General features: G+C 48.5%; 1 protein-coding gene across 1 annotated transcript; it reads left to right on the top strand.

Annotated features, from left to right (window-relative positions):
- Positions 1–358: 358 nt before the first annotated feature.
- On the top strand, positions 359–11,030 carry LOC128268444 (EH domain-binding protein 1). Its single transcript, XM_053005537.1, has 11 exons — positions 359–793; positions 3,080–4,477; positions 4,538–4,740; positions 5,579–6,075; positions 6,353–6,451; positions 6,655–7,023; positions 7,161–7,284; positions 7,354–7,450; positions 7,535–7,723; positions 7,785–7,879; positions 7,955–11,030. The coding sequence occupies exons 1-10, from the start codon at positions 690–692 to the stop codon at positions 7,864–7,866; spliced, it is 3,162 nt and encodes a 1,053-aa protein (XP_052861497.1). The 5' UTR covers positions 359–689; the 3' UTR covers positions 7,867–7,879; positions 7,955–11,030.
- The last annotated feature ends 192 nt before the right edge of the window (positions 11,031–11,222 follow it).

Genomic DNA, 11,222 nt, shown 5'->3' with positions numbered 1-11,222 from the left:
GTGAAAAATAGCGAGAAAATCCCAGCAGGCGAAAGCGCTGTACGAAGTGAGCAGTTAACAACATCGTAGTAATCGCGCGTTGAGCGTCATCCTTCGCCGATTCTTGAATCTGTTGTTCAGGCAGAGAAAGGGGGAAAACGACGATCCAAACAAACACGAACGGGTCACTATTTTGATTCTTTCACTCACTCACTCGAATTCCCACGGTTAAAAACAGCACGAATGATGTTCTAAGGCGCGATCGCCACCGAGCCGCCACCGAGCGGCGATAACAGTGTTGTGGCCCGAGAGAGCCAGGGTTTCCTGCTTCATCTCGAAATAAAAGTAAACACGCCACAGTGTAGAAACAGGGAGCGAGCCAGTGTGTTACGTGTTCAGTGAGCCCGCCCGTGGCGGAAATTATGATTGCTATCACTGCGCTCGAGAGATAGTGCTACGTAAGTGTGAATTGAGCGGTGAGGTGTGTTGTGCTTAACCCATTGCGCGTAGCACGTACTGTGAGGCGGCAGCAGCGGTGGCCCTTTTCTGCCAGAGTGTTAGGCAGGAAGCACGGCAGATAAGTTAGACTGTGCGACGCGGCGAAGTGTAAAACTCAACGCCAACTACAGCGCGTGCCGAAGGAAGAACGTCCCCCCGACGCGCAGGGGTCATCCAAGTAGTCCGAAAAATTGAAACGGAAAACAGCGAAAATGGGCAGCGTGTGGAAGCGGCTTCAGCGCGTTAACAAGCGGGCGGCCAAGTTCTCGTTCACGGTGTCCTACCACGAACTGTTCATGGAAACGACGGCCAAATGGTAGGTTGGGTCACTCCAGTCCAGTTTTACCTGCCTCTCTTTTCCTTTTCCAACAGCAAAGGGATCAGCTTCCGGAACCAAATTAAGGTCGAAGAAAACCCCCCTATGACTCGGTCGCTAGTTCGAAAATCAACATCAACGCCATCATCACTCCAAACATGAAACCCTCCCACACACCCCAACGGCATCGCGTCATCCGTCGTCGATGCAGTTCCGACGCGGTTTTGTTTATCTTTTGCTTGTGAAACTTGCGCTTCCGTGTGCGCGGCGGTGCTTTCTTAACCCGCTCCGGTGCCTTTATTACGGCTTCTTCTGTCGGGTGTGCACTATGGAGCTAGTACGCGCTGGCATAAACTAAAAGAAAAGGAAACAGATGATCGCATCTCGGTTGGACGCGACCCTACCAGAAAGTCTCCTTCAACCGGACTGCCTCTTTTAAAAACATTCATTACGTAAGAATGACATTACAATTTTGTGTTTGACTTGAAACACTTCAATGTTCGGGACCTCACTTTTGAGCCATCGAACCGGTTCCCTGTGTCCCATAGTGAGCATAAATAAAAGAAACTCCAGCTTGTTTTGGGGCTTCCAAACCTTTTTTTTAGGATATTATTTTTGGACGATGATGCGTGTGCTCGGCGACCGCCGAAAACTTCTTCACCAACCGCTGTTGTTGGTCCAAGTTTATGTGTTCGCCTTCGATCGATCTGCAAGATGTTCCCGACGACTCCCTCCTGCGTCAACATGACTAATCTCCGTGTAATTGGCACGTCATCGATTGTGTTCCCCGATGCGCTTTTGGCGTTGGGAAGTTTCCCTCAAGGCGTTTACTGTTTCCATCAATAACTTGTGGCCAGACCCCGATATTTCTGCCCATCGGGTTCTGCGGTCGGTCCGATGCCCACTGCTACTGCACCCTACACATCATTATCAATTGACCTTTTAGAGCGAGCGCAGAGCCGGCCCGAAGGCTATCACCGAAATGGAATGCGCGATGAGCGTTTGCTCAGCTGTGAATAAAATATGTGTATTTTTCTTTTTCACAGCTCGTCCATATTGCACATACAGTGCATATGCGGCAGTGAGCTAAATTCAGTTCCGATGGGTGCGCATCCATTTGCGTCGGGTCGGGTTGTTGTTTGGCTCCTGTGCACACACGCGTTGCACTGAAACCGAACGAATCTTAAAGTGGCTTACACGCGCCGGCACCCGGTTACGTACATTTGCTGGTTTTATATGGAGGGACCTACTGCTGTTTTTAACTGAGGGTCAAGCTCGTTCGTTTCGTAAGCCTTTTGGTTCCAATGAACTTCTTTTTATTATGTGACTGACCGTTAACTGGTACTAATTTAGTATCGCACTGTGATTTTGAAGTCGTAAACCCCTTTTTTATTTGCACGATGCATTTTAATTCTCCTTGTGAATTTCACGGACGAGTTACGTGAGCTAAATGTTCGGTTGTATTATTTACTAACTGTTCCAAGTTTGTTTTGCTGATATATGAGCTTTATAAGCACATTTCCCAAGGCCACTGACCCGAAATGCACCCGCATGCAACGCACGTTTATTGCGGCGATGATTGCGTATCAAAGAACCCCATGAGCCATGTAATTCTACACCAAACGGACAGTATCAGCATAACGATAGATAAGCGTGCAGAGAACCATGACTGGAGAAAAGTAAAACAACACAAAAGCTAAACAACGTTCGTCTTTCGAAGGCGGCATTATCTGAGTTTTTGAAGGAAAAATGACACAACATAAGAAAGTCGTCATCAAGTAGCCATGGTCAACTCTTGCAAACGAAACTGATATGATGATAAATTTGCTTTCAAAGAACTCTGGAAGTTGGAACAGTCAAGCAATGTTATCAAACAAGCTAAAAATAGTTCACTGCCAAACGGAATTGCTTTTCCGACGAATAAATGAATCTATTTTGCCAATGTCATCGGGGCACGGCGGACCGGGGCACGCAACGAATGTCAGTCTCGTCGATGAATTGAGTTTTGCGCAATACCGTTGAACGCCGCAAAACAAATCAATTAAACATCAACAACGGGGTCACCGGGGTTGAAACAAACCCCTCGCCGGTCGGTCGCAAACACGAACGCCACAAGATTGGCACCCCCCCGTGAGTGCTGGCTCCTTCTCGCTCCCTCGCACACGGCGGTCTCATGCTTAAATTAAAGTATTTTGTCATGCGAATTGATTTTCTTTAACCCTGGCGCCGCCGATCCGCTGGAAGCTTTCCTCTCCTGTATCGTTTCTTTCGTTTGCTTCGTTTTAGGCGCCCCAACAAATTGCACGTCGTGTGGACACGACGATCGCGCCGCGTCGTGTCCAGTGCCCTCGAGTGGCAGCCGGATCTGATCAATCCCCTCAGCAGCAACATGTCGTGGCCGATGCCGGACAACCACTCGATCGCCGTGACGCTCTTCAAGGACATTCGCACGCACGAGCTCGAGGACAAGGACTGGACGTTCGTGCTGGAGGACGTTTCGCAGTTGGGCAAGAAGCGCATGCTGGCATCGGCCACGATCAACATGCGCAAGTACGCGAGCATTGAATCGACGCAGCAAACGTTCACGCTTCGGTTGCGGCCGGTCTCGAAAAAGATCCTGGCGGCCAATCTGGAGCTCACGCTAAGCTGTGTTTTCCTGCGCGAAGGCAAGGCAACGGACGAGGACATGCAGAGCATCATCTCGCTCATGTCGGTGAACAACGTATCGGACATTGCACCGCTTGACGATCTGGAAGACATACCGGATCTGGAGAACACGATGGACTACTTCTCGGAAAACATGTCCGAGCTGACGAACCAGCTCGACCAGCTGACGACGAGCCTGAACAGCTCCGAGCTACTGACGCCAATGAGCGGTGTCCCTTCGCTGCTATCCGACGACCAGACGCCGATCGTCGGTGGCTCGCGGGAAATGTTCCTCGAGATGCTGCACGAGAAGGGCTACGCATCGAAGGAACTGGACGAGAATGAAAACAAAGCACCCCAAGAATCATCGCAGGTACCGGACCAACAAGATGCTGCTGGTGGTAGTGAACAGCGAAGAGCCGAAGAGGGCCGATCGACACCTAGTCAGCGGGAACAGATACCCGCCACGGTGGCCACGATGGAACGGGAATCATCGAATGAGCTTGAAGATGATCCTTTATACCAACACATGGATGCGCTGGAAGCGCTCGGAGAAAATGAGGACAATTCTGGCCGCTCGACCCCCCTTGCCCCGTCGGCCCGTGATCCATCGCCGGAACCATCGCCACCAGTGAACGATACGAAAGAGACGCCGAGCCACGCTGCTGAACCCACGCCGGAGGGTCCGGCTTTTAACAGCAACCGACCGGAGCTGAAACCACTGAACTTAATCAAGAACTACGATAACGAACCTTCGAGGGCGGATGACAGCCGCACCCCAGAAAAACCCAAAGAGTCCGAGGTGTCTGACAGCGATGTTTCACGGCCTCCGGTGGTGGTTCCCGTCGCACCGATTGGAGACTTTATTAAACCGCCCAGTCTGCTGCTGAAGGACAGCACACCGGGTCAGGATCTGCTCGAGTGGTGTAAGGAGGTCACGAAGAACTACAACGGTGTGAAGGTCACGAATTTGACCACCAGTTGGCGCAACGGGATGGCTTTCTGTGCGGTCATCCACCACTTCTATCCGAATTTAATGTGAGTCCACTGCTGCGACGCAGCCGAATGGGAGGATTTTAATCTGTTCCCCTGTTTCAGTGACATGAGCAAACTGTCGCCGGGCAATGTGATCGAAAACTGTCGCACGGCGTTCGATGCGGCGGACAAGCTCGGAATCCCGCGGGTGATCGAGCCACGGGACATGAATCTGTTGGCAGTTCCGGACAAGCTGGCCGTCATGACGTATCTTTACCAGCTGCGAGCGCACTTCACGGGTCACCAGCTGGAAGTGCAATCGATCGGTACGTATGCGAACGGTGCGAGTTCCTCGATGCGAAGGAGTCATGTGGGAAGTGTCGATAATAATCCTTACGCCGGTGTGTCCGTCATGTACGGTGAGGTGTCCGTAGGAGGTGTTAGGACTAAAGAAAAATCAAGACATTTAAATGAGTTTACTATTTGCAACAATCATACAACAACAATCAGTCGCCTCAAAGGGTGACAGAAGCGCCACCTATCGGTTGATCACAACAACCACGTAGCCATGACACACACCGCGGACCTAATCGACTCTGCTGATGCTGATGGGCGAAGGAAATTCTCACAATTTGCTCTGTTCAATCCGTTTCTAACCCTTCAACTGTTTCCTTCCTAACCGAAACCAGATGGCGGCATGCGGCCGTGCCGGGCGTGCAGCCGAGCGGCCCAGCGGGCAATGTGTACTTATCACTCACGTGAAGGTACTTAGAAGAGGGCCCTTTCTTTGAGTTTGATGCAAAACAAATTTAGCTTTCGGAGAGTGCATTACTGTCACGACAAAAATGACCCACCTGGACCTGGTTCCGTCTTGAGGGAGTTTTTTTGAGTGTTTCATTATATTTGTTTGGTCGTGTGAATATTGTACACCTTTGCACAGCTGGTGTTCGTAGTGGATCGCGGGAAAGGTTGAAACTGTGTACGGTTTAATTTTTGAACGCTTTTGGCTTCTCGCAGACTAATGGCATTGCAATGAGCGATAAATACTTCCACATACTGGCTTGACGCTAACAAATGAGGTGCATTTAGTGTGTTGTGACCATTTAGCCATTCTTAGCTGCTTTCAGTTGGTATGTCCATGGTAATGATTCCCTTCCCTTCCAGGAGAAACCACGGATGATTCGAGCTATGTGATCGGTAACTACAAGTCGGATAACCTCTGCAAAAACCTGCTCAAGCTAACCGACATCATCACACCGAACAACGACGACCCGTTTGCTCCAAAGCTCGATACCAAGGCGGCCCGGTTGGCCAACTCCAAGCACCTGTTGGGCCGGGTACTGTCTCCTACCAAAGACGATCTACCCAATTTTCCCTTCAACCTACCGGTTGCGGTTGTCGATAGCGCCGGTCAACCAAGGCCACCGGATGTGAATGGGATTGGTACAGAAAGTGGTGCCGTCAACGGAACGCAAAGTGGGGAAACGACAGAGAACGGCGTTACGACGATGCTGGACGGCGATCAGCGCAATGGAACCGACACCGACACGGTGACCGATACCCAAAGAAATAGCCAAAACAACAACGACAAAGCGCCCAATAGCGATGATGAAGAAATTCAAACACTACCGTCCAACCCGTTGGATTTCAACAAAGCGAACGTAAGTAGTCACGGGAGGTCCGAGCGAGACCCACGGAGGCCCGCGCCAGGAGACGGCTGGTATAGAAAGGCGACCTCTTGTTTGTTTCGTTTGTTTGGTTTCACTTTTCATTTGCACTTTTGGCCAATTTTGTTTGCCCCTGGAACTCCTTACTCGTATACTCCGATGGTCTTCTCGACTGTACATACTGCGCCTTTTCGCCACGAGGGGTTTGTATTGTGTTTTATTTTGTTTGGTTTTTTTTCTTTTCTTGTTTTGTTTTGCTTTTCGATTCTAGAAATTGATTTTACGGCACAAAGAAATGAGCGAACGGGCACGGCCCATGATAGAACGGCTCAGGGCGGCGCACGTAGATAGCAAGGTTAACAAGGACACCGTAAGTGGATTGTTTTTCGTCTTCTGGCGTGTTTCTTTAGATTATTGGTTGGTTTTTAGTTTTCCTTAGCTTCTTTTAATTCGGTTTACATTTCAATTTGTCCATTACTTGTTAGTTTTGAGTATGATTTTCTTCGCTCCAAGAAGATCGTTCGTTGCGCTTTTACTAACAAATGCTTTTCTTTCAAAAACCAAACGCAAAAGGCCGAACGGCAGGCCCGGTTACGCGAGGAAGCGCGAAAACTGATTGCGGGAGCAAAACTAAAGCTGTCCGGGCTGGATTCGCCGGCGTCACCGCACAAACTGCGCGGTGGCCAGCAGCTGTCACCGGACCGGGCAATCTCGCCCATCAACAATGGGTCCGAGTTTATTTTTCCCATTGGCATGCCATCGCCCCACCACCGGAAGGACAACTCAAGCTCGTCGCCGATGCATAGCCTCAATCACTACAAGGCATTGCACGGGACGGACGAGACCATCAACGGTCAAACCCATCTGTTGAAACGTGGTACACCATCCCCGAGCCATCTGATTGAGTTCATGACGGGAAAGAACGATAACGACGGTGGCCAGGTAAGCAGTTTGAGTTGAGTTCGGTTTTGAGATTGCAATGGAGTGATGATCCCGCGTAGATCCCGCTAAGTGAGATGGGCCGTGAAGTATCGTGTCCACGGTCCTAATACTGCACACACTCTCCGTCTGTTTTGCAGGTTGAACGTGTAAATTACATTCAAAGTGAGCTTAACAAACTGGAACGCGAGCAGGAGGCAATCGACCTGAAGGCGAACGCACTGGAAAAGAAATTACGCGCTGTGATGGGAGGAACGATGACCAGTGAGAATGGCGCTTCGCTGCTGCACACCTCAAAGCCCTCTATTAATCGATTTCCTCATTCGGTTTCAGACGTTTCCGAAACGGAGGATCAACTAATGTCCCAATGGTTTACGTTGGTCAACAAAAAGAACGCCCTGTTACGGCGGCAGATGCAGCTTAATCTACTGTAAGTATTGACCACCGCCGGGTCGGGCGAAAAGATGAAGGCTTTACCGTTTGCTTACCGTGTGTGCTCTCGATCCGCCCGCAGTGAACAAGAGAACGATCTTGAGAAAAAGTACGAAATGCTCAACATGGAGCTACGGGCTGCCCTATCGGTGGAGGATTGGCAAAAGACGGAGGAACAGCGCGAAAAGGAAGCACTGCTGCTGGCGGAACTGGTAGCGATCGTCGACAAGCGAAACGAACTGGTCCAGAACCTGCACAGCCAGGAGCAGGCGTAAGTGTTTGAAACCGGGGGTAACGCGGATTGCGCTAATCGTTTCTCCACCGTTTTGCAGCATCGAAGATGACGATGAGATCGAACGGAAGCTGGAAACGGTGGACATTAACCAGAAGGACGAAAAGTGTGTCATTCAGTGAACAGGAGAAGAAGGTAGGGGCCATTCGGTGTGGTCGGTGGTCGCCATAGGTCGCTTTCTAATTCGGATTCTTTCCGTGTGCCTAACAGCTTCCCCTGTCATCGACGACAAAAATGGGTTTCTGTGCAATCGGTGAGAGTTATTATTTGGTAGACGCCACGCCATCACCACTGTGGATGAGGATGAGTATGCCATGACAGAGACGAAACCTCTATCAGAGAACGTGTCGCGACGCGGTCAGACGACACAACGTACAAGTACAATCATCGTTTAGTACACGACACCATCGCCACACCACCTGAGAGCCTCGGTTCCGTTCCTGTGCGGGATTTGTATTCCGTTTTTCGTCATCAATTCCGTCCGCTGATGCCGTGCGTCTGACGGGCGCAGCGTCGTGTTGCGTTGTGACATTAGCGTTTGTCTACCTACTTGGACCTTTGAACTTGGATCGTCGTTCGAGATGAGACCCCGACGAATGATCGAAGCACTATTGAGGACTATTTATAGAGGGGGTTTCGGGGATTCGACGTAGATCGTTTTCTTTTTTTTGTTTTTTGACAAGAAAAAGTTTGAGAGAACTCCTCTCGGCAAACTGTGCAAATACTTATTTATTGTTGTAAGCCACTAGAGTCGCTGTTAGATGTAGATTTAGGGCGCAACAAGCGCCTGGAACAGAGATTTTGATGTCGTGTCATGTCTTTTAGCTGTTGATTCAAAGGTCTTTTCGTTTGCCGCAGTCAGTCAGCCAAAAGAACACATAATATTAGTGTTAGAAGCGCGCAAGGGGAAGTCATTCGAGGCGTCCGGCCAACCGGCTAGAGTTCCGTGCTCGGCTGTGCCCCGACGGAGAAACCTTCCCCTGTCGAAGTGATATTAGAGAGCGTTGAAAGCGAGTGAAATTTTCCTTTTAGTAACTAAACTAGACGATCATATTTTAATCTACACACACACACACGTACATTCTACGGCCCGATAGGTGATAGCGGAGTTAGATAGAAGCTTCTTTTTCCCCAAACACCCAATCGGCCGATGGCCGATATTTCTGTGTAATGGTTGTGGCACGAACGGTGAGCTTTTATTTTATGGGTAAAGAAAAGGATACACCACTTTGACACTCCTGTCCTATTCCCTTTTCGCCGGCTATGTTTTAAAGCTCGTGGACACGCGGGGTCACATAACTTGCTGTACATAGAGAACATAACGCGATTTCTTTAGCTTTCTTAGAGGTTGTTTACGACTTTTACAAACTATGTAGCCTGGAGTAATAGGTTTTGTAAGACATTTTAATGGATATCTTTGTGTTTTCCCAGTATAATCAAAGCAGGGGAATGTGGATATACTTTTCATATCGGCTTTGCAATCGAATCGCTTTTGCAGCACAACACAAAATCGTTGTGTAATATTGACTCACTTACCCTTTTCACTGTAGCACCACAGATCTGGATCCATGTTGTCAATGACCAGCCCCCCACATAGATTACAGCTATTCTAGTCACAGAACCACAGTATATGCTATAACACGCAATAACAGTACCACCATGTCCGCAGGGGGAATTCTTTACGGCGTCCTTTATTTACTACCGCGCTTCCTTTTGGGTGGTTGGTTTTCCGATCTTCGGTGTAGGTGCAATGGGCAATCTATCAGGGAATTGATAACCGGAGGGAATTAAGAATTATACTATTCGTCGACCGCTTCTTAAGGCAAGTGACCACAAAGAACAAATAGCGTAGATTGATAGCGAGAGGGACAAGCGAGGTGAGCTTTCTGGTTTCTGCTGATGTATAAAACCAAAGAAATTCGAACGATGAGGATTTGGATAGAGAGGATGGGGATATCGGATTTCCCGGTGCGGAAAGTCCTTAACACGCTCAATGAAATGAGATTTCCCTTCGAGGGGATGGCAAACTTCTCCGCGCTCCGGACTTCGGCTGGCACGAAGTTCGGCTTTTGGCACTTTATGCGGTGCCGTACACACAATGCACATCTGCATTGCATCTGCTCCCAAAATACAGTATTTGATTTTTATTGACACACATTTCACCCTCAAGCGGTTCAGTTTTGGGAACGTTTCTCCATTCCCCTCACACACATTCGGTTGAAACCGATTGCACAACTCCCGCGGTAAGCATCGAAATAACAGATAATAGATAAAGCAAAACAGCTAAAATAAACGAATAATCATTGCATTGCTCATCCAAAATCGTAAAACGAAAACGAATGCACGCACTCATCCGTATTAGCTAAAGAAGGTTCAAAAGGAAGGAAAGCGTGTAGCGAACGGTCGAATAAATTATTGTCACAACATAAAGCTAAAGCTCACCACAATTCCACAGATACAATACAATCGGAGAAAAAACTCGCTAAAATTTAGAACCAGCTTTGGTGGGTGGTGCCTCAAACGGCCGACACGGTTTTCTGAGAACCGGAATGGACGAATCGTCGTCTTGGGATGGCAAAACAGTCAAACTGGGAGCCATCTTTTGGGTGATCACTTCTCTTTGTTTGCTCTGATGATGGTGATGACTGTTGTCGAACGCCCGCCTTTGCCTTTGCAAGCATTTGGTTTGAAGTAGGCTTAGGCAGGGAAGAGGTGGTTTGAAGTAGGCTTAGGCAGAAGAGGCAGTGGCCTGATGATTGAAGGTGATTGGTTCGCGCGCCAGATCCTGTTACTCAATGCTAACACACTGCGAAGCATAATAAAATTCGTGTACGGTAAACGGCGATGGCCACCCTTCGGAAAGGTTGGCGATATTTTTCATAACCTAGCAAAGAAGAACACACATTAACATTATCGGAACGACGGTGACGACGACGACGATAGAGGTAGAAAACGAAACGGAAGATACCACATCACAGAGCTGTATTTATATATATATATATACCGTATATATACACCCAAGGCCACACTTCTGGAAGCGCGAGCATTATACATTATACATAAGAGTCAGAAAAAAATCATATATATTTTTCCTCATAAAATATATACACATTCTCTCGCGGCCCCGGGAACTCGTCGTACACACGTCGCCCCATGTGCTATGTAAGTAGGTTTCTAACAAACAGACGAGCAAAGAAGAAGGAAGGATGGTAGAAAAACACAAAATTAAATGCTTGTGGATGTGTGTGGAACAAAACACGAAAAATAAAGAAATCTTCATACCCGAACACCGCGCGTTGGCCGCGTTTGCTTTCGTGTAAAAGTTAAAAGACTTTACTTTATTCTTCCCAATGGTTGTTTTTGTTACGCGTACCACAAACACGGCTAAAGAGAGACAGAAGAGTGTTTTTGTGTGTTTTTTGCCAAGATTTTCACTATCACTTTCATCAGTTTCGTTTTTACATAACAATTTGCAGTC

The sequence above is a fragment of the Anopheles cruzii genome, chromosome 2 (genome assembly GCF_943734635.1).
Source record: "Anopheles cruzii chromosome 2, idAnoCruzAS_RS32_06, whole genome shotgun sequence".
Classification (NCBI taxonomy): domain Eukaryota; kingdom Metazoa; phylum Arthropoda; class Insecta; order Diptera; family Culicidae; genus Anopheles; species Anopheles cruzii.
Note: the sequence above shows the minus strand (reverse complement) of the source record. Positions and strands in the feature narration are given on the sequence as shown.